The sequence below is a fragment of the Microcaecilia unicolor genome, chromosome 8 (genome assembly GCF_901765095.1).
Source record: "Microcaecilia unicolor chromosome 8, aMicUni1.1, whole genome shotgun sequence".
In the NCBI taxonomy this organism is placed as follows: Eukaryota; Metazoa; Chordata; class Amphibia; order Gymnophiona; family Siphonopidae; genus Microcaecilia; species Microcaecilia unicolor.
Window position 1 is genome coordinate 19,777,157 of NC_044038.1, and position 23,963 is coordinate 19,801,119.

Here is a 23,963-nt window from a genome sequence, read left to right on the forward strand (position 1 = left end):
GTCGTAGAAATCCAACTCGGGTCATCTTGATAAGAGCCCTGGTTTATTTTTCATTTCTTCTCTTTGCACATGCACACCTGGAAGCATTTTGATGTCTTCTTTTTTTTCTAGCAGATTTGACCCATCAGCAGCTCTGGATTTCCTTTGGGCTTGTATTCACATCCCTCGTATTTGGCAGGGCAGGGATCAGCGCACCCCTCAGGTAAAGCCTAGCTTGAAGATGAAGGATGGCTTACCTAGAGAACTGGTTAACTGTGTTGCAGGTTGCAGGCACCAGAAGCACTCATGATGGAGAAACTGTTCCTGCATAGGTGCTGTCCGCAGCATTCTTTTGGATCACTGTGTTACGGCACGGCATTGAGCTCTGACGCAGACCTTGCTGTTTTGCAGAAACGGTGTGATGAGTTTGTTCTGCGTCTGAAGCCTCCTGAGCTGATCTGTTTGGTGGAGCTTATCTTAGCCGAGTCTGAAACCAGAAGCAAGAGTTCAGAGGAAGCAGCCTGTACCCTTATCCAATCTCGGCTCCCCTTACTGCTCAGCTGCTGTCATGGAGAAGATGAAAGTATCAAAAAAGTGGTAGAATATCTGATTGACTGTATCAAGCAGCGGGGAAGCAGGTGGGTATGTGGGTTACAGGAAATTGGGGTGATAGGTAGAAAGAGGATTAATTGTTATTTAAGCAGTCATACAGCATCCATACAACTATGATGCTGTTAAATGCAGAAACACTCACTTAAGTGGAGACGGTGAAGTGGTGTTTGCTGTATCCTATATACTACTACTACTACTATTTAGCATTTCTATAGCGCTACAAAGTGTACGCAGCGCTGCACAAACATAGAAGAAAGACAGTCCCTGCTCAAAGAGCTTACAATCTAATAGACAAAAATAAAGCAAGCAAATCAATTAATGTGTAGAGGAGAGGAGAGGAGGGTAGGTGGGGCGAGTGGTTACAAGTCAAAAGCAATGTTAAAGAGGTGGGCTTTCAATCTAGATTTAAAGATGGTCAAGGATGGGGCAAGACGTAGGGGCTCAGGAAGTCTATTCCAGTCATAGGGTACAGCGAGACAGAAGGAGCGAAGTCTGGAGTTGGCAGTAGTGGAGAAGGGAACAGATAAGAAGGATTTATCCATGGAACGGAGTGCACGGGAAGGGGTGTAGGGAAGGACGAGTGTGGAGAGAGACTGGGGAGCAGCAGAGTGAGTACATTTATAGGTCAGTAGAAGAAGTTTGAATAGGATGCGAAAACGGATAGGGAGCCAGTGAAGCGACTTGAGGAGAAGGGGTAGTATGAGTAAAGCGACCCTGGCGGAAGACGAGACGGGCAGCAGAGTTTTGAACCGACTGGAGAACTCACAGAACAGAGATTTCTTTCCACATTTACTTGCAGGCAGAACTGTAATCTGTCGTCTTCTCTAAGTCTAAAAGAGGCCTGATGTCACTGCCTTAGGTTAGAAGAGGGTTGTGCTGTCTCGGACACCTGAGAGCTTTAGTCCCCACTAACCAGTATTCAGGTGGCCTCCACTTGCGAATAAATTACTTTTGGAGCAGGGGGTTGAGAACCAGAGAAGCCTGGTTCAAATCCCAATGTCAGTCCATGTGATCTTGGGCAAATCACTTAACCTCTGGAAGAGGAACGTACCTACTGTACTTGAATGTAACCCCCAAAGGCATGAGCTAAATCTCAGTTCCCCCTTCCTTTTTATGTTCCCGCTGTAACTAATGTGGTCTCTTGCAGCTCAATCAAAAGACATGCCCGACATTTGCTCCTACAGCTTTACCTGCAGCTGCCAGCGCTCATTGTGCCAGTGCCTGAGATCATGCAGAGCGGAGAAGGGACCACAGACACCAGCAACTGCAAGGTAGGTGTGAGGGAACCACAGACCATGGCAATGCCACAGACATCTGTACATGCTTCCTAGTTTTCAGTATCATTTATCATGTGCTTCTCTAGAAAAGAGTTTCCTTATCATCCACACCAGACAAGCCTAGACGAGAGGTGTTATGTCTTCCTGCCAGCTGATGGAGCTCTTCATGAGTCCAATAAGTGGAATGCCACTCAAAATTCACTGGCTTTTGACTGTTGATGTTTGTATATAAGATGGAAACACAAACTTCTTTAGGTTCCAGATAGAAGTCTGACAACTGGCTGCTGTGTTTAGTAAAAGTCCATGTAAGATTTGAAGTCTAACTGGAAAGATGATAGTTCTGTATAATCGAGGTCGTGTGCCTTTTGGTTTTAATATTTTCCCCTAAGATTGCTGTATTTCTTTTTTTGCATTCTTCACCTCTCCCACTCCCAAATTAGCTGGATGCCCTTGTTCATCGATTCATCACCCTCCTTGCAGAGACAGGTGACTCCAAGTCATCCGAGAGTCGGATGTCAGATGCTAACATGGCATGCCGTAAGCTTGCAGTGGCACATCCCATCCTCCTGCTCAGGTATATTGCTCGAATCAGTACTAGGTGGGTTGGATTATATTGGGAGAGAAAACTAAACTTATGACAAAATTGTAAGAAGAAATCTCCAGATTTTAAGACTGTGTATACTTGTTAACAGCCTTGGTAATAATGAGGCTGAAAATTGACGTTTCAATCCATTCAAATCACTTGGCATGTGAGGCATGTCATTGACTTTTCTCTACTTAGGTTTTAAGTGAAATCTTAAATTTTTTAAAGGATTGTTCTGAGCGGAGAACAGGAGGTAAATCATTCCACAGGGGAGCTATTTGTTTCAACAAGCAGGATCACAATATAGAAAAAGGATGGAATCCAATTAAAACAAAACTTAGATGGTCTCATAACTGGAGTGAGCTTTGACGGCAGCTTCAGAGGTTGGGAAGTAGGACCAGTGCCGTGCAGACTTCTATGCTCTGTGCCCCAAAATTGGCAGGGAGAGATTAAGGTTCTCATTTTCAAAGCACATAGACTTACAAAGTTTTTTGTTTTTTTTTGTTACATTTGTACCCTGCGCTTTCCCACTCATGGCAGGCTCAATGCGGCTTACATGGGGCAATGGAGGGTTAAGTGACTTGCCCAGAGTCACAAGGAGCTGCCTGTGCCTGAAGTGGGAATCAAACTCAGTTCCTCAGGACCAAAGTCCACCACCCTAACCACTAGGCCACTCCTCCACTGTTGCTACTATTTGAGATTCTACATGGAATGTTGCTATTCCACTAGCAACATTCCATGTAGAAGTCAGCCCTTGCAGGTCACCAATGTGGCCGCGCAGGCTTCTGCTTCTGTGAGTCTGACGTCCTGCACATGCAGGACGTCAGACTCACAGAAACAGAAGCCTGCACAGCCTTCTACATGGAATGTTGCTAGTGGAATAGCAACATTCCATGTAGAATCTCCAATAGTAGCAACATTCCATGTAGAATCTCCAATAGTATCCTATTTTATTTTTGTTACATTTGTACCCCGCGCTTTCCCACTCATGGCAGGCTCAATGCGGCTTACATGGGGCAATGGAGGGTTAAGTGACTTGCCCAGAGTCAAAAGGAGCTGCCTGTGCCGGGAATCAAACTCAGTTCCTCAGTTCCCCAGGACCAAAGTCCACCACCCTAACCACTAGGCCACTCCTCCACTGTTGCTACTATTTGAGATTCTACATGGAATGTTGCTATTCCACTAGCAACATTCCATGTAGAAGTCAGCCCTTGCAGGTCACCAATGTGGTCGCGCAGGCTTCTGCTTCTGTGAGTCTGACGTCCTGCACATGCAGGACGTCAGACTCACAGAAACAGAAGCCTGCACAGCCTTCTACATGGAATGTTGCTAGTGGAATAGCAACATTCCATGTAGAATCTCCAATAGTAGCAACATTCCATGTAGAATCTCCAATAGTATCTATTTTATTTTTGTTACATTTGTACCCCGTGCTTTCCCACTCATGGCAGGCTCAATGCGGCTTACATGGGGCAATGGAGGGTTAAGTGACTTGCCCAGAGTCACAAGGAGCTGCCTGTGCCTGAAGTGGGAATCGAACTCAGTTCCTCAGTTCCCCAGGACCAATGTCCGCCACCCTAACCACTAGGCCACTCCTCCACTGTTGCTACTATTTGAGATTCTACATGGAATGTTGCTATTCCACTAGCAACATTCCATGTAGAAGTCAGCCCTTGCAGGTCACCAATGTGGCCGCGCAGGCTTCTGCTTCTGTGAGTCTGACGTCCTGCACATGCAGGACGTCAGACTCACAGAAACAGAAGCCTGCACAGCCTTCTACATGGAATGTTGCTAGTGGAATAGCAACATTCCATGTAGAATCTCCAATAGTAGCAACATTCCATGTAGAATCTCCAATAGTATCTATTTTATTTTTGTTACATTTGTACCCCGCGCTTTCCCACTCATGGCAGGCTCAATGCGGCTTACATGGGGCAATGGAGGGTTAAGTGACTTGCCCAGAGTCAAAAGGAGCTGCCTGTGCCGGGAATCAAACTCAGTTCCTCAGTTCCCCAGGACCAAAGTCCACCACCCTAACCACTAGGCCACTCCTCCACTGTTGCTACTATTTGAGATTCTACATGGAATGTTGCTATTCCTCTAGCAACATTCCATGTAGAAGTCGGCCCTTGCAGATCACCAATGTGGCCGCGCAGGCTTCTGCTTCTGTGAGTCTGACGTCCTGCACATGCAGGACGTCAGACTCACAGAAACAGAAGCCTGCACAGCCTTCTACATGGAATGTTGCTAGTGGAATAGCAACATTCCATGTAGAATCTCCAATAGTAGCAACATTCCATGTAGAATCTCCAATAGTAGCAACATTCCATGTAGAATCTCCAATAGTAGCAACATTCCATGTAGAATCTCCAATAGTATCTATTTATTTTTGTTACATTTGTACCCTGCGCTTTCCCACTCATGGCAGGCTCAATGCGGCTTACATGGGGCAATGGAGGGTTAAGTGACTTGCCCAGAGTCAAAAGGAGCTGCCTGTGCCGGGAATCAAACTCAGTTCCTCAGTTCCCCAGGACCAAAGTCCACCACCCTAACCACTAGGCCACTCCTAGTATACCAGCATTTAATCATGAAGAAGTAGAACCTGTGCAGAGTGCCAGATTCAACTCTGGCCTCCTCGGTGGGCAGTCTGGATGGACCATGCAGGTCTTTATCGCAGTGGCGTAGCAACGTGGGGCCTGGGCCCCCGTAGATTTGGCCCTGGACCCCCCTGTCGACGACCCTCTCGACCCCCACCTCCCGCCGCCAACCCACCGTCGCCTGCCTTTGCTGGCGGGGGACCCCAACCCCTGCCAGCCGAGGTCCTCTTCTTCCCGCAAAAGGCTTCCTTCTGTTTCTGACATCCTGTATGTACAATGTGCAGGACGTCAGAAACAGAAGGAAGCCTTTTGCAGGAAGAAGAGGACCTCGGCTGGGGGGGGGGGGGGGGGGTTTGGGGTCCCCTGCCAGCAAAGGTAGGCAACTGCGGGTTGGCGGCGGGAGGGGGGTCAAGAGGGTCGTCAGCGGGGGGGGGGGGGCTAAAATGTGCCCCCTCACCTCAGGCTCTGGACCCCCTCCCCCCACCGAAGGCTGGCTACACCCCTGCTTTATCGGCTGGGATTTACTGTTGCTATGTATTTTTTTTTTTTTTTTTTGTTACATTTGTACCCCGCGCTTTCCCACTCATGGCAGGCTCAATGCGGTAGGCAATGGAGGGTTAAGTGACTTGCCCAGAGTCACAAGGAGCTGCCTGTGCCGGGAATCGAACTCCGTTCCTCAGTTTCCCAGGACCAAAGTCCACCACCCTAACCACTAGGCCACTCCTCCTTTCAGGGGTCAGATACAAAATTGAATGACAGATAGGTCTCAAAGACACCGACCATGGTTGTGATTTATCTTGTATGCCTGTGAGCTATCCTGTCTAAGAGTTTGCATTCCTTTCCTGTTTGTTATATATTACTATTTTATGTAGGCTGCCTTGACCTGCCTGCCAGATTAGGCGGTATATCAAATACAATAAACATTAAACAAATATAGATGATACGGATTGGTGCCTAAGCTTTTACACCTGATTTAACATGAAGAAAGGTGAAACTCTGACTAGTGAGGGAAAGATCTATAGCAACACCTGGAGTGAGTGAAGGACTCACATCTGGGAGGGGCACTGCAGTAGGTGCCCAGTTTACTATTGTATCTGTGTTCAAATTAAACATCTCCCATTGCTGTTAAGGATTATTTTTATTTTATGGAAAATGCCAAACGAATGGATTGGCTTATATGTAAGCGGATGTATTTAGCATAAGTTGATTTCCTCAATGCGGATAGAATATTTATGCACAATAGACATGAATATATGAGTGAGAATTCCCCTTTGGGTGGGGTGAGACAGAGAGCTGTGTAAAGAAGAGCTTGCAATGGATGCAACAGGGTGGAGGAGATAAGGGCATCACAATGTATCTCTTAGCAATGGTGATACAGGAATTCTGAGAATAGTTCAGTCCACTTAGTGTCTCTTTCCTGTGAGTGGTGAAATTTCTTGATATCCTGCTCTGTTTGTAGACATCTGCCGATGATTGCTGCTCTGCTACATGGGAGAACCCACCTCAATTTCCAGGAGTTTCGACTGCAGAACCAGCTGACTTTCTTCATGCATGTGCTGGGGATTCTAGAGTTGCTGCAGCCGCAAGTATTCCATAACGAGCACCAGGGAGCACTGTGGGATTGCCTTCTTTCCTTCATTCACCTGCTGCAGGTACTCTACCTTTCTGACAGAAAAGAAACGAGCATACACCATGTTATGATGGATATGTGTTTATATACTGTCCCAAGCGGCACTCTTACGTGGTTCATCAGTGTATACAACACAACACATGAATTATGGAAAACTAGTGGAACCATGCCCGTTTCCTCGGCAATGAAACGGGCCCTAGGAAGGCTGTCATGTAAGCTTTTTTTTTTTCTCTCTCTCCCCTCCTCTCCATGTCCATCAATTCTTCCCTCCCCTCCATGTCCAGCGATTCTCCTCTTCCCTTCCCTCCCATCCGTGTCCCGCTATTCTCTTCTCTACTGTCCTCCCATCCCATCCATCAATTCTCCTCTGCGCTTCCCTTCCTCCCCTCGATGTCCCGCAATTCTCTCCTTCCCTCGATTTGTACCTGAACGTTCTCTGGCTGGCTGGCGCTGGATTACGTTCCGTTCGTAGCATCCCTCCTGACGTGAGCTCGCCTCCAGCGTTCCCTTCCCTCTCACTGTTCCGCCCTCTGATGTCATTACGTCTTGACACGAGGGCGGGACAGTGAGGGAGAATGGAACGCTGGAGGCTGGCTGACGTCAGGAGATGTTACGCACCCAGGCAGCCAGACATGGAACATTGGAGGTGCAAATTATTATATCAGGAGATGTGTGTGTAATGTGCACAATTCCATGAGGATAAGGTGCAAAGACATTTACCCAAGTGAAAAGGTGTTTCCTTAGCATCCTTAGCAGACCAGTCCAGAATGTGTCATGTCCATTGTTAGACATAAGGAACAAACAAAGGAGAAACTCCAAACCTCACGATTGTGTGTAAAACCAACAGTCGGGTGAGGACGCAAAAAAGAGGAAACCAAAGCTAATTCAACAAATCAGTCTTTATTGCTTCAAAGGTGATGTAAGCCAATTGTTGAAAAGCTCGACATGGCTGTGTTTCGGCAGACGTGCCTTCATCGGGATCCTTATCTTATTGACCACATAAACAAAAGTGTAAAAACAAAGGCTGGTACATAGGACAAAGCTACTTCAAGCAGTTAGACCAAGCTACAAGCTTGCAGTGTTTCACAAAACCCACACTTCCATAGTGTCCCTCCATACCAGCACAGATGGGTTATGCACTCCGATCAGCAGATGGAGACTAAGAACCACTAACTTTTGAGTTCACTTATAACCATGCTGTACAGTGCCCAGCAAATCAATAGTTCTGTCTCCAGCAGGTATAGATGTGCTAGACCTGTGCAATCGTGGTTGGATATTGGGTGTTAGAACCGCTAGGGATCGGTTTTCATTAAAAAAAAAAAAAAAAATCTAAGGTTTCCATATTGGTTTTATTCCATCTCAGGACTAGGTGGTGGTGTTTGAGCATGGTGGACAGGAGCTGAGGCCCATGGGGGTGACACACCTGGGTGGCCGGGTCCCTTTCCTCTTCCCCCACATCCCTCTTTAGGCAGTGTAGTGTGTACCTCAGCTGTGCTCCTCTGCCTGGCAGCAGACAGCCATTCTTGAAAGCCAGTGGGGTCTGCTTTAGGGGGAAAAAAAGCCCTGGGGAACCTGTTGCTGAAAGGGATTTGGAAATCCTCACCTTCCCTTTCTGTGCATCAGACCATTAGAGATGTGATTCAGACCCAGTGGAAGGTCTGGCCTGCTAGAACTAAACAGTGAAAATTGTCACTTAAAATATAATTTCTCCTTTCTTAGCGTCCTTACCAGACCAGTCCAGGAAAGGAGAGAATTGGCAGAAAGACCCTCTAATGCCCCTTGGGCTTCCCAATGATAGGTCTCTGGCCTGCTTCTTGGTTCAGCAAATAGGAGGTTGGCTGGCCAGCTTTCTCGAGGCGTAGACCCAGAGGGTTTTGGAAGTGATCAGAGACGGTTACAAGTTGGAATTCTCTTGATCTGTCGCAGTGTTTCTTGGAGTTCCCATTGCAAGAGACCTTTTAAGTTGCAGGAACTGCATGCTACCTTAAGACCCAGAGGCCCCATTCCAAGTCGTGAGAGGGGTCTGGGAAGGTATTTGTAGTCCTGAAAAGGGAATTGCAGATACAGCCCCCGCTGCCTTTCTGGGCAGACTGGATGGATTATGTTAGTCTCTGTCTGCCATCATTTACTATCTAGCCACTTATTCAGAAGATTTAAACAGGCAGGAAAGGCTCCTGCCTGCTTAAATTGTTTGTCTGTGGCTAACCGCTGATACTCATCGGCATATAACCAGTTAGTGCCGCTGAATATTCATGGTTAGTGCTTGCGCCGAAAGCAGCTAACTTGTGGGCGTTCCGGGATAGAGTTTTGTGGTTAAGTATCAATAATCAGCCCTTGACCCCATAGGAATAGGATAACCACTTAAATTGGGCCGTATAAATAGCAGTCCAATGCTTTAAGCGGTTCAGCTTATGCGTTCAAGGGCTGAATATTTGCACTTAAACCTCATAAGTTTTAGCGGCCAAACTAGGACCAGATTTTCAATGCTAGTGCCCAGACCTGGCTTTTGCCATTGAATATCCGGGGATACAGCCGGCGACAGAGATTAAAAAAAAAAAAATTGCTGACCGCTGCTGGCTGAATGTCGGCCGATATGTTACTGTATTACATTCTACAACAGAATTTTTTTTAACATGTAGAGAGCTTGCTGCCCAGGACCACATGGGTACTTCACAATACCTCTTTCATTTTAAAGCAGAAGGGTATCCATGTATCTCTGTTCTAACGCTCCGTTTTGCCTTACTTTTCCCTCCTCTAGAATTATAGAAAGTTCTTCCGTCACTTGACAGCGTTCCTCAACAAGTTTGTTAAGTTTATTCACAAGTACATCACGTGCGATGCACAAGCGGCTGTGTCTTTCCTGCAGAAACATGCTGACCCTCTCCAGTAAGTGACCATCAACACCAGCCCACACCTCTGTAAACCACTGCATTTGTTTCCTCAGGTACATTGTAATGAACAGGAAAAATGGACAGAGGGGAGCAGTGAGAGACTGAAGCAAACTGTCCGTTTGTGGGTGTTTTGGTTGCAAGAAATTAAAAAAAAAAAATGTAGAATATTTCATATCTTCTTTTTCTCCATAGTGCACGATGTCTTTGTCCTGAATCAAAGTGGCCAGCTTCAAAAGGCTACAGACAAGTCTAATTTTCAGGAGAGCTAGAAAATGTGAATTAGTCATATTCATGCTAAATCAGTGCATTAAGGCCTGACTTCTGATTGTTTGGAATGTATTTCCTGAACAGCTATCAAAGTTGGTTATCCCAGTCCATAGCACCAGATGAGTGGAGTTGGCCAAGAGGAAGTGAAGACAGCTAGGAGATATCATCAAGGAAATCTTTATTGTGGTTGCGAACCAGCTTGGCAGGCTTTTGTGCGAAAACTCTGCCAAGTTGGGTCACATCTACAATAAAGATTTCTTTAATAATATCTTCTGGATGTATTAACTTCTTCTTGGTCCAAGCACAGGGTAATCGATCTGCAAACTCCAAGATGGAAAACAGACAAAGTAGATACGTATATAAAAAAACAATATTTAATGAATTAAAATCAAAATGAAATTAACAAGCCCGACACAGGCCGTGTTTCGCCCAACTGGGCTGCATCATGGGCTACAAAACAAACAATTATATAACAATTAGAACAAATATTAACAATTAAAAATAAAATAATAGTTGAAATCTATCATGGTGTTTTTGATTATCAGCCGAGTATTCGATCATAGTTATAGATCTAAAAGGATAAGGAGCGACAATGAGGAAGTTTATTTAATGGTTATATATGTTTTTATATTTGTGTTTTGTTTTTATAGTTTGTACCCCTGACGCAGCCTGAGGGCGAAACGTGGCCACGTCGGGTATTATTCCAAATAAATGCATTTGATTCCACTGCTTTGTTGTTTTTTATCTACTGTTTTGTAAGCAGTTGTGTGCCTTTTTGCTTTTTTGGTTCTCACTGGAACTAGAAATCTTCCTCTTGTTCATTTTGTAGTGATTTATCGTCCGAGAACGGTGACTTGGTGATGTTGAAGTCTCTTATGGCAGGGTTAAGCCTGCCCAGTAGCGGTGGGGTCCTGGAGAGAAGCTCTGAGGAAGAGAAAGAAGGTGGGTTTGGAGAATCCAGATCAGTTCAGCTCCTTGTGACTCTGGGCAAGTCCCTTAACCCTCCATTGCCCCATGTAAGCCGCATTGAGCCTGCCATGAGTGGGAAAGCGCAGGGTACAAATGTAACAAAAATAAAATAGATACTATTGGAGATTCTACATGGAATGTTGTTATTCCACTAGCAACATTCCATGTAGAAGGCTGCGCAGGCTTCTGTTTCTGTGAGTCAGACTCACAGAAGCAGAAGGCTGCGCGGCCACATTGGTGATTTGCAAGAGCCGACTTCTACATGGAATGTTGCTAGTGGAATAGCAACATTCCATGTAGAATCTCAAACAGTAGCAACAGTGGAGGAGTGGCCTAGTGTTAGGGTGGTGGACTTTGGTCCTGGGGAACTGAGGAACTGAGTTCGATTCCCACTTCAGGCACAGGCAGCTCCTTGTGACTCTGGGCAAGTCACTTAACCCTTCATTGCCCCAGGTACAAATAAGTACCTGTATACAGTATGTAAGCCGCATTGAGCCTGCCATGAGTGGGAAAGCACGGGGTACAAATGTAACAAAAATACAAAATAAAATAAAAATAACTTCCTAGGAACAGAATCTATTGCTAGCACGGCCTGCGTTCTCATTTTGAAGCAGGTTTCAGATTTCCCTGCTCTCTGATGAAAGCATCCCCTGAAGGGTATCAGGCAAGTTCCCACTGGACAGTTCCCACTCACCAATTCCCCCCCAAGACAATTCCCACCAAGGACTCCCCCCCCCCCCACCCCCCCCCCCCCCCCCCCCCCACCCAGTCGTTTCCCACCCTCCCTATCCTTTTGCTTGTTTCTTGTATCGGGTCCCATAAGTCCCGGCAGTGCTTTTTTTTTTTTTTTTTTTTGAGGCGTCTGAAACAAGGAGATTAGAGCAGCATACGAATGCACACAGGGGACGTATAATAACAAAATAACGTTTCATAGGTAGAGTAGTAATTTGTTATAAATCGTAATCGGTGTGTCATTTGGAGGGGCTGAGTTAGGTTGAAACCTAGTTTTGGGGTGTGGGGGGCATTGTCTCCCCTCCCCCGCCACATGAAGTGCAGTTTGTATTTACTTATTTACTAGCTGTTAAGCCCGTAAAAACAGGCGAGATTTCCAGCTACCCTCCTCGCCGCCGCTCCCTCCCCCCTCCGTGCCGGGCCCCCTTCACTGACCTGACAGCGCCTCTCACCTCCGTGTGGAAGCGCTGCAGTCAGCAAGCAGATCTGCTGCTTGCTGCCTGCAGCGCTTCCACACGGAGGTGAGAGGTGCTGTCAGGTCAGTGCAGGGGGCCCGATGCGGAGGAGGGCGGGAGCTGCGGCGGGGGGGGGGTGGGGGTGGAGGTTGGTGCGCGCGATGTTCGTTTCCAGGCGGCAGCGTCCGACAGTGACTCTGACTCTGTTTCCCTCTCTGTTCCGCCTTCTGATGTCATCACGTCTTGACGCGAGGGCGGGACAGAAAGGGAAGTCTCTACTGCGCATTTGTAGGTGAGTCGGTCACTTGCCGTTTATATGTTTGATGACATTTAGATCCTGGATTATACATGAATTAGGTTGAAGTCTACTGTAGTTGGGGAGGGTGTAGGGGGGCATTGCCCCCCCCCAACACACACACAAACTGCATGTGTGAAAGGGGAAAGGGATGTGTAAAAGATAATGTTGGGGGGGGGGTGAGGGGGTACTGGCCCCCCAAACGATCTGGAAGAGAAAAGGGAGGAAGATTACTTGTTCTAGTGTGTGTTGTATTTTTGGGGGTTTTGGATGGGAATTGGTCCAGTGGAAACTGACCTAGAACCCTTAATACACTTATTCTCTTCCTAGATGTATAGGACAGAAGCTGTTTGGGGGTTAGGGGTAATTCTCAATAGTCTGCTGTCCTCCTTCAGTCATGTAGTTATAAAAGTCCAGCTGCTTAGCTAATTTAGTTCCTTCTGCTGGCGTCAGTCCTCATAGATTGCCCGCTTGAGCTGAGCATACAGGGATGAACCCTAGATTCTGATTTGTCATTGAGACCGGACATTCATGTGGCATGAGTAAGCTGGCTGGTTTTTGTAGGTGATACAAATATTCTCAGGTCAGGCTTAAGAACTGGATGAAATTTGCAGAAAGCCCACTTATCTTGGTTTTGTAGACGTTTGCTTTGCTTTGGTTTCTGTTGTGTTCTATGAAAGCTGAAGGATGGGGCAGACTACTCACTTCATCACTTACTACTACTACTACTACTTAACATTTCTAGAGCGCTACTAGGGTTACGCAGCGCTGTACAAATTAACAAAGAAGGACGGTCCCTGCTCATAGGAGCTTACAATCTAAAGGACGAAATGTCAAGTTGGGGTAGCCTAGATTTCCTGAGTAGAGGTGTAGTGGTTAGGTGCCAAAGGCGACATTGAAGAGGTGGGCTTTGAGCAATGATTTGAAGATGGGTAGCGTATGGGGTGAGGCGATAGCATTACTAAGCCTGAAGACATTTGCTCTTGGACATAATTATAATTTTAAAATGTACCTTCTGGGGAGGAGTGGGAGGTTGCTAGGCTGTAGTTTAACCCTATAACCTCTACTTTCTAAGCATTCTAGGAGCTGTGTGTGATCTTTGTCCATTTTCACAGACGACGCAGCAGCAGGAAGCTCCTTTCCACTCGTCAGCATGTCCCTGTTCTCTCCTCTGACAGCAGCAGATATGGCCCCTTACCTGAAGAGGATTTCTAGGGGCCAAACTGTGGAAGGTAAGACTGAGCTGTTTAGGAGACCCAGTACTCAAAAAGAAATTAGATTCTTTAATAGCAATCTGGAATCCCACCTGTAATCTCAGTATTTACCAGCAGGTGGGATTTGTTGAACAGTTATCACAGATTATACCAGAAAATCATGGGAGCACAGTAACCACATCTCCAACATGATTCAGTCAGGAACTTGCTTTATTTTTTTCTCTCTGGTTGGGTACCTTTGATATACAGTTGCTTTCTGTCTCATAAGCAAGTTGGTAAATATGGTTGATGAGTGAGATGTAGGAATTGTGATTGTTTGGCCTACACGTCTAGTAGAAATGAGATATGTAACCTCGGGACAGAATTTCTCTCATCTTCATCCATTCTAAGAATCTAATGGGGCCACCCCAGACCACTACAGTCCACTCAAAATTCAAACCATAACCTGCCAGCTAATGGATTCCAATTTATTGTTTTCTTTTTTGGTTTCCCCTTAGATATCCTGGAAATTTTGAGTGACATTGATGAGATGTCCAAGCGCAGACCTGAAATTCTTGCTTTTTTCCCTGTGAGTATCCCGGATCAGGTTGCCTAAAAACACTGGATGTGTCATGTTGGATCAGATCAAGATCCATCAAGCTCCACAGCATCCTGTCTCTGACAGTGGCCAGTTTGGGTCACACGTAGAACTCTGGTCAGATTCTGCCTTGTCTGGGTGCTGCCATCTATATGTGATTGCTGAGTACTTCTGGGTGTGTTGCTGCCTGTTAGTTTTTAATGTATTGTTTTTTGTGCTTCATATGTTATCTGTTATTCTCAGTGGTGGCATTCATTCATTGCATGTTTGTGTTTTGTTTTACTTTACCTGTATTCTTTAGAGATTTTTTATGTGCTTAGTTTGGTTTTTGCGTTTATTACCATAACTCTAGGGCCACACCATTCTGAAATATATAACATATGAAGCAAGGAAATCCAGAAAGTCAGTGACTGTAAAAAGGAAAGTAATGTTAATATAGAAAACCATCTAAACGACTCACTTAACACACGGAAAGCAATGAGTACAATTGCTTGTAGTTGAAGTAAAAAGGTTCAAGATTTGCAAACCCTGACATTTGTGGGAAGACTTGGATATTGTTGCTATTACAGAGACATCATTCAGTGATTCCCATGAATGGGATGTGACCATACCGGGCTATAATCTTTTTAGGAAGGATAGGGAGGGCTAAAGAGGTGGAGGAGTGGCACTTTGTGAAAAATAATATTGGAGCGACTGAAATACAGGGAACCTGGAGAAAGGAAGAAGCTATATGGTTCGTCCTGGAAAGAGGAAATGGGACCTGTATTCATACAGGTGTTATCTACAGACCCACACACAAGTGGAGAAACAGGACAAGGATCTGATCGAAGATATCCATAAGCTTGGAATGAAATGGGAGCTGCTGTTGCTGGGAGATTTCAATTTGCCTAATATGGATTGGAACGTACCATCAGCAGAATTGAAAAAAAGCAGAGAGATTGTGGATGCCTGTCAAAGTGCTTTGTTCAGACAAATGGTGATGGAACCCACAAGGGAAGGGTCGACGCTGGATCTAGTGCTTACAAATCGAGGAAGTGTTTCCAACATCTGGGTGGGTGCCCACCTAGGTAGTAGTGATTTGTTTGAGATAAGAGCGATAGCAGAGTGCAGACATGCTGATTTTTGGTAAAATGGGGGAATACCTGAAGAAGGAGCTGATGGAATGGGTAGGCATAGGAGAAGTGGAAGCCCAGTGGTCCAAGCTGAAAGCTGCTGTAAATATAGGAATAGGTCTTTATACAAGGAAAGTAAACAAAAACAAGAGAAACAGGAAGCCTATGTGGTTCTCCAAACAAGTGACCAAAAAAAAAATAAGGGCAAAAGAGGCTGCTTTTAAGAAATACAGAAGAATGCAACAAGATGATCATGGAAAAGATTACCAGATTAAACTCAGAGAAGCAAAGAGGGAAATATGGCTAGCGAAAGCACAAGCAGAAGAAAAAAATGGCTAAAGATGTAAAGAGAGTTAATAAGACCTTTTTCAGATACATTGGAGGAAGGAGAAAAGCTAGGAATGGAATTGGAAGACCGAAAAATGTTGAGAATGGCGATGTGGAGTGTGATGAGGATAAAGCGAATGTGCTAAACAAATACTTCTCTTCAGTGTTCATGGAAGAAAATTCTGAAGAAGGACCGTGGTTGGCTGCCAAGGGTATATTTGGGAGTGGAGTGGATATTGAATCCATCATAAACCTACTGTACCCAACTGTACACCACTACAATAGTCCTTATGGTTGCAGATATCACCTATATGTGGGTACAGTAGGTTTTTGGTGAGTTTTGGTGGGGGGGCTGACACTTTCCACCACGTGTAACAGAGTGGATTATGAGCCTGGGTCCCCTTCTCCACAGTGCACTGCACCGACCACTAGGCTACTCCAGGGACCTGCTTGCTACTCTTAATAGGATGACGCGAAGATAGCCAATAGAGTGGATACCCCGGAGGGAGTTGAAACCATGAGAAGAGATCTCCAAAAACTAGAAGAATGATCAAAGTTCTGTCAGGTAAAATTTAATGCCAAGAAGTGCAGAGAGATGTACTTGGGGTGCAGAAATCCAAAGGAGATGTACCAGGCAAGAGGAGAGAATTTGATAAGCACAGCTCAGGAGAGGGACCTTGAGGTGATGGTGTCCGAGGATCTCAAGGTGACAAAACAATGTGACAAGGCGGTGGCCACAGTTAGAAGGATGCTGGGGTGGATAGAGAGAAGTATAATCTGCAGAAGAAGGTGTTGCTGCCCCTTGTACAAGTCGTTGGTAAGGCCCCACTTGGAGTATTGTGTTCAGCTTTGGATGCCGTATCTTGCTACAGGATATAAAAAGACTTGAAGCGGTTCAGTGAAAGGTGACGAAGTGATACGGGCTTTGCATCACAAGATGTATGAGGAGAGATTTAAGGAACTGAATATGTATACCCTGGAGGAAAGGAGAGACGGGTGATATGATACGGACGTTGAAATATTTCAACGGTATAAATCTACAAGCAAACCTTTTCCAGAAACGGGAAGGTGGCAGAACTCGAGGACATGAATTGAGGTTGCAGGGGGGCTGACTCAGGAATGCTATTCTATATAGACACTTCTATACCGCTTGTAACCATCATTTCAAAGAGGTTTACAACCAAGAATATATCTTATTAAGACATGAATTACAATTTTGGAATTATGAAGTTTACAGTGAATCAAAATAAATGTGATTTTAAAGCTTTACGAAAGAAAGTGTAGTTTGCTGTAGTCCATAGAGAAACTGGGATTGAATTCCAGATCTTAGTCTGGGAACGTTCCTTCTCTTTCCAAGGCCCTATCTTCAGCTTCAAGTTCTTTACTATTGGTATATCTAATGTTAGATTTTTGGAACTCCTCAACTGTCCTTTGGTACCCAAAGGTGGTAATAGCTAACCCATCATTGACGAGGTTTCCCCATAAACACTTTTATGAACTAAGCATGCAAATTTAAATTTGATACGTGCCTCCATTCTTAATCAATGTAGTTCCTGCAATAAAGGGCTAACTTCGCTATGTTTTCCCAAGCCATATATTAAGCGAGCGGTCGAATTTTCAAATAGCTGCAGTCGGTATCAGAAAGTACTTTTTCACAGCGAGGGTGGTAGATACCTGGAATTACCCTCCTGCTGGAAGTTGTGGCGATGAAATTGGTCACGGAATTACGTGGGATAAACACAAAGGAATCCTGTATAGAAGACGCGGAACCAAACAAGCTTATTGGTGATCAGGTGGGAACACTAGTAATTGGGAAGCAAAGCCAGGGCTGGGCAGACTTCTACGGTCTGTGCCTTGATTGTGGCTGAACAGATTGAGCTTCAGTAGCTGAAGAACAAGGTCAGTACCGGACAGGCTTCTACGGTCTATGCCCCGAAAATAACAAGGACAAATCATGATCAAGTATACGTATCATACCTTATACTATGAATTTATCTTGTTGGGCAGATTGGATGAACCATACAGGTCTTTAGCTGTCAACATCTACTATGTTACTGTGAACAGAGATTGGCTTACTGAAGTGACCTGTTTATAGGAAGAGATTTGTGTAAATAAGGATTAAAAATAGAAAAAGAGGATGCTTTCAATTTTCTTGAGAAAGGAGCTGAGAAATGTGAGGGTGGTCCCCGGTGTAAAAGGCAGGTAGGGTAGGTTGCGAATGAAAAGCTTATGGAATTATTTCCTGTGTAATATGGTATTGTACAAGGAGGAGATAGACATTCATTAATTTGCATAAAGGCTGCAAGAGCAGATGGATTAGTGAGTGTAGTGCTGTATTTATGTACTAGGCAGTTCTGATTGTTTATTTGTGTTCTGTTGTCTCTGCCTTACAGACTGACCTTCAGAGGTTGATGAACTCTTCAGAAGAATCTTGTCGAAATCTGGCCTTCAGTCTCGCCCTGCGTTCAATTCAGAACAATCCCAGGTGAGGAAAGGACAGAGGTGGCCTGGAATCTCAAGTGTTTGACCTTGGCAGACATGAAGCATTTTGACTCGCCCAAAACCTTATATGCACTCTTCCTGTTCTCATCTGCTTTCTCATATCCTGTCTTTTACAGTTGATCCTCTATTATTAATCGCCTGCCTGCTTTTCCATAGCTTGTCCTGAGACATACATGGTCCAAAATACAACAAAAAGCACCAAAAGCCTTCAAAAGTGGGACACAGTTCCTTTAATTATAAAAGCCAATCTTCCAATATTGACCCAACACGGGCCACGTTTCGGTGCACAGCGCCTTCATCAGGGGTCAAATGTACTCTGATATAAAGTGAATGCTGTGTGCAGCAACCAAACTTCTTCCTTATGAAATAAAAAAAAAAAAGAGTTCCATCCACTTTATAAAGTGGTCGCTCAACATGTTAAGAACAGCAGTGTCCCTCGTTCTTTAATAAACAAAAAACATGCACACACACTTAACGTCCATTCCTTCATCTCCAGGGATGTGTACTAGAAGCGAACAAAAGGTATTCATGTTTGCCTAACATTTTAGCTGCCAAGAGATAGGCATTTGCTTATGATTTAGTGCATGCTTTGTGTTCTACATCAGAGAAGATCAGGATAGAGTTAGGTGTACAAACATAAAGTAAACCCAAAAGCAATGATTACATAATGAGAGAGGGAGGGCATCATAGCCATCACTCTACAAGGATTTGTGCCAGCCAGTTTCAGGGTTAGTTTGCATTAGGAGCTAATCTGGTTGTTCCTGTGTCAGGAAAAGGGTTAGAACATGAGTATTGTATACTGGGACAGACTGAAGGTCCTTCAAGCCCAGTGTCCTGTTTCCAGCAGTGGCCAATCCAGGTCACAAGTATCTGGCAAGATCCCAAAAGAGTAAAACAGATTTCATGCAGTTTATCGCAGAAATAAGTAGTGAAACTTTCCCAAGCACTTCTCTTTTAGGAATGTGTCTAAACCTTTTTTAAACCCTGTTAAGCTAACTGCTTTTACAACATTCTCTGACAATGAATTCCAGAGTCTAATTACACACTGAATGAAGACATATTTTCTCATATTTGTTTTAAATGTACTAGTTAGCAGCTTCATAGTGTGCCCCCAAGTCCTTGTATTTTTGGAAAGAGTAAACAAGCTATTAACCCTGTTGACTCCACTCAATATTTTATAGACCTCTCTCATATCCCTCTCAGCCGTCTTTTTTTCCAAGCTGAAGGGCCCTAGCTTCTTTAGCCTTTCCTCCTAGAGAAGTTGTCCCATCCCCTTTATCATTTTCATCCCTCTCTTCTCTGTAGCTTTACTTATTCTAATGTTTTGAGATGCAGTAACCAAAATTACACACAGTATTCAAGGTGTGGTCGCACTATGGAGCAATAAAAAGTCATTATACTCTTCTCAGTTTTGTTCTCTATTCCTTTCCTAACGTGGGGAGAAAAACCTGGAGCGAAAAATTAGACATGATCACAATCGCTGCTCTTTCTAAACCTCCCTCGGCAGTGCTATGGAATGAGAATTTGAATCAGGTGGCGTAAAAATGACCCCATCTCCGATCTGAGAGTTCGGTTCCGTGAAGTTTTCTGTGCACTGTGATTGGCCATAAAAATCCCTTTCCTTTGGTGCCAGGTGCTTTATGTTAACAGGATCTGAGATGCTTCAGATGAGTTACAGTCATTCTGACTTCTGCTAGATGGTGATACTATATATTTTCCTCCCCCAGCATTGCCACCGACTTCCTGCCCACCTTCATGTACTGTCTCGGCAGTCGAGATTTTGAGGTAGTGCAAACAGCCCTACGGAACCTGCCTGAATACACGCTACTCTGCCAAGGTAAATTCTGCTTCTTCTTCATCATGACAGAGCCACATCGGGGTGCTCTTCTAGGTGTACTTGAATTACAGCAAAAGAGCCTGTTTGAATTGATTGATTCATAAACAGTATAGGTTCTGAATAACTGCATTATTTTGAGTGTGTTGACTGCTTGTTAGAATGAAAATAAAGAGGATTTCTAGACCTTACTGCTTTCGTACCTTGATAATGGTGGGCTGTAGTATGAATCCGGCTTTGCTTGCTGAACTCCTTTGCATGTCAGGAAATGTCTTTTGTAGCTCAGGCTTATGTTTTTAATCTCTGTTAGCTGCCTGAGGTTATCAGTTGTCAAGAAGAAGGTAAAAAAAAAAGTCTCTTTGTGACTTCAGAAACTTTAGCTGTATCCTTTGGTTGAATTACTTGGGACTTACCTGCCACCTTTGTGTCCTTGCAGAACATGCAGCAGTCTTGCTGCACCGAGCTTTTCTGGTTGGGATGTATGGGCATATTGATACCAGCTCTCAGATTTCCGAGTCCCTCAAGGTCCTGCGCATGGAAGCCCTGACGTGAATGTATTTTCCTGTGTCTTGGGAAACCAGCTCTGCAACCAGCAAACAGACTGAATTCTCGCCATCAGCAGGTGGAGACTGCAAAGCGCAAAGGAAAAGAATGCTATAGGCTGGTTTATTGATGGGAGTAGGCAGGCAACATCAAATTCATGAATTTACTTTGGATCTTAGAAAGGAGTGAAGTAAAAGGTCTACTTTAAGCCTTGCTCCCATGATTAAAATTATTTTCAGCAACTTCTAAGTGGTGTTTTATCCCCAGAGTTCTCGGATGTGGTTCAGCTCACTGCTTCTTATTTTAGCCATCGTGACCGTCTCTGTTTTCTGTAGCTCATGGAAAAGATTAAGACAATAAACATTGCCTATAGCTGCAGCTATTCCCTTGCCGACGACTGGATTGTTCCCATTTATACCTTTTACCTTGGGATCTGAACGTCCATGATTCAGCCTTGCTATGAACTTTCGTTACTTGGTTAAAATACAGAAGCAAACAAGGGAGTGAGGTGGGGGGGGGGGGGGGGTGAAGATCTGTTCATTGCCTTTGTCACATATTGTTCAGTTGTACCGTTAAATGTTTCATTGTTTGCATTTTCGTTATATTTAAAGACCCTTCCACTTAGCACTGCAGTGCACTAGATTTGTGTTTATTCATTGTAGCTTTATTTTATTTGTTTCTTTTTTTTTTTTTTGCTGAACTTCCTTTGTAGAACATTAAGGAACCCGTTCCTTAAGCCGCGCTTTAGGCACACAAGCGTTTTTAGCACGTGCTAATGCTAGAGCCACCCATGTAACACCCGTATATTCCTATGGGTGTCTCTAGCGTTAGCGTGCGCTAAGAATGCTAGCGTACCTTAGTAAACGGCCTAAAGCTCACAGTGAGAAAGTAATAGAGATTCAGTATGATCGAACTGAGTCTGGAGGGCTTGTGAAATCACTCTCATCAGCTCTGGTGCTGATATTTAGCAGCACTTAACTGGAGAGGGCCTACCGACTCAGCATAGATCACACAACACCCTTGCATTAGCACTGGGGTAGTCTGGGAGCGGAGCAAAGGTGGAGCCAGGAGTTATCCAGCTCCCGGTACTGCATAACCATCCGGACAAGTAAGACTGCACGTACCATGGTCCTCATTTGCCCGAATGAAGTTCAGGAGCTGCTGAAGACCTGGATTTGGCCAGCACTGAATATCCGGATCTAATTCAGCTCGTGATGGCCAGTAGGAGGAAAGTCTTTGCAAAAAACAAACAGACAAAGCAACAGTGATGACCATCAAACGAAGAGATGAGACAGCATAGGAAGCCCCAATGGAAACTCCAACGTATTCAAAAACTTGTACACGTCTGTGTTTCTGCTTGTAGTCGCCTGCATCAGGGGTTTGTAATGTTCAGTAGAGATATCAAAAAAGCCAGAATCCAACATGCAAAAACTACCACTACTACTGCTTATCACTTCTATAGCGCTACAAGGCATACGCAGCGCTGTACACCATACATGAAAAGACAGTCCCTGCTCAAAGAGTTCACAATCTAAATATGGAATGTTGCTAGTGGAATAGCAACATTCCGTGTAGAATCTCAAATAGTAGCAACAGAATCTCCAATAGTAGCAACATCCCATGTTCCACTGCACTAACCACTAGGCTACTCTTCCACTAGCAACATTCTATCTAGAAGCCTGCCCTTGCAGATCAGCAACGTATGTGCAGGACGTCAGACCCACAGAAACAGAAGCCTGCGCGGTCGCGTTGCTGATCTGCAAGGGCAGGCTTCTACATTACTACTGCTTATCACTTCTATAGCGCTACAAGGCGTACGCAGCGCTGTACACCATACATGAAAAGACAGTCCCTGCTCAAAGAGATCACAATCTAAATAGGACAGACAAACAGACGGAACAACTAAGAGGTAAGGGAATTAAAGAGGTGGGGATAAAAGGGTACAGGGCAAGTAGGTAGTGGTTAGGAGTTAAAAGCAGCGTTAAAGAGGTGGGCTTTCAGCCTGGATTTGAAAACGGCCAAAGACGGGGCTAGACGTATAGGCTCGGGAAGTCTATTCTAGGCGTGAGGTGCAGCGAGATTAAAGGAACGGAGTCTGGAATTAGCAGTAGAGGAGAAGGGGACAGGCAAGAGAGATTTATCCACAGAACAGAGTACCCGAGGGGGGTGTGTAGGGAGAGACAAGAGTGGAGAGGTACTGGGGAGCGGTAGAGTGAATGCACTTATAGGTCAGTAAGAGAAGTTTGAATTGAATGCAGAAACTGCATTGAGACTTCCTTCTTAAATGGCCGTGCACTACCATCGCAGCCGAAAGCCGTATCAGGTTTTCTATGTGCAATTTTTGTGAATAAATTGGAGTTTCCATTGGAGCTTCTTGGCATGTGCAACTTTAGTTGCCATTTATAGAATCCGGGGGATTCTGGCTAATATCTAGAGCTGAGCATTTACACCAGGTCTAGGGTTGTCGTAAATTATTGTTAAGTGCAAGATTGTTTTCTGCCACTTGCATTAGTATTCTATAAAGAAAAGTTAACATCTTTTTTTTTTTTTTGTAGAATTGGCATAAATAGGTGTTATATAGACAGTGGAAGTACACTTTGAATGCCCTTTATTGGTATTTCCAGTGAAAACTTCATCAAGGTTAAAGTGGTAGACTCCTGATGAGGTCTGTTGCATGATTTGTTTTGTGGAGGTGTGTTTTCTGGCTTTGATTATTTTCACCAAGACACATGCACAGTTGTAGGAAAACCTGCTAACAGCTGGACCTGCAAACCAATTGGCACAGACTGGTTAAATGCCATCTGTCAAATCTAGATTTTATGCTGACAGGCTGGTAGGTGGAAAGCTCCTGCCTTGGGAAAAATTTAAAATGGCTACAGGTGCCAAGCTGGAAAACAGCATCTAAACGGAGGTATCAAGCTTGTAAAATGTATCCAAGAGACCTTCCAGGTACATGTGGAAATTTGTGATAGTTGCCATTCTGGGATCTCTAGTTTTGCTTTCTGTACTCTTTTTTTTTTTTTTTTTTTTTTTCCACAGCTTGGTAAAGGGACCCCTTAATGAATTCAGAAAAAAATGCTTTTTCTACTTTTGTTGTCTGAGCATTGTCTGAGCACTCAATCTGCTGCCCCCCATTACCTCTCTACCCTCCTCTCCCCGTATGTTCCCACCCGTAACCTCCGCTCTCAGGACAAATCACTCCTATCTGTACCCTTCTCCACCACCGCTAACTCCAGACTCCGCCCCTTCTGCCTCGCAGCACCTTATGCCTGGAACAGACTTCCTGAGCCCTTACGCCATGCACCCTCCCTGCCCATCTTCAAGTCCTTACTCAAGGCCCATCTCTTCTCCCTTGCTTTTGGCGCCTAACCACCTTCCCCATTCCTGTTACCTACACTGACTACGTAGTCTGTTACCGTTAGATTGTAAGCTGTCTTGAGCAGGGACTGTCCCTCCCCGTGTTTAAACTTGTACAGCGCTGCGTAACCCTGGCAGCGCTATAGAAATGCTAAGTAGTAGTAGTAGTAGTAGGTTTTGTCCCAGTATCGCTTTTCTGCTTTTCTGTCT

General features: G+C 44.7%; 1 protein-coding gene across 2 annotated transcripts in view; it reads left to right on the forward strand.

Annotated features, from left to right (window-relative positions):
• Window positions 1-20,642, forward strand: part of LOC115476096 (integrator complex subunit 1-like) — a 90,854-nt gene extending 70,212 nt beyond the window's left edge. The window contains exons 36-47 of one of the 2 annotated variants that reach the window (XM_030212249.1): window positions 112-202; window positions 391-617; window positions 1,739-1,862; window positions 2,309-2,442; window positions 6,508-6,700; window positions 9,437-9,564; window positions 10,666-10,778; window positions 13,403-13,519; window positions 13,999-14,069; window positions 17,911-18,002; window positions 19,747-19,856; window positions 20,290-20,642. In XM_030212249.1, the coding sequence (XP_030068109.1) occupies window positions 112-202; window positions 391-617; window positions 1,739-1,862; window positions 2,309-2,442; window positions 6,508-6,700; window positions 9,437-9,564; window positions 10,666-10,778; window positions 13,403-13,519; window positions 13,999-14,069; window positions 17,911-18,002; window positions 19,747-19,856; window positions 20,290-20,405 (1,516 nt within the window). In that variant the 3' untranslated portion in view covers window positions 20,406-20,642. The remainder of the gene's footprint in view (window positions 1-111; window positions 203-390; window positions 618-1,738; window positions 1,863-2,308; window positions 2,443-6,507; window positions 6,701-9,436; window positions 9,565-10,665; window positions 10,779-13,402; window positions 13,520-13,998; window positions 14,070-17,910; window positions 18,003-19,746; window positions 19,857-20,289) is intronic. The other variant, XM_030212250.1, reaches the window with a different exon arrangement.
• Window positions 20,643-23,963: the final 3,321 nt, after the last annotated feature.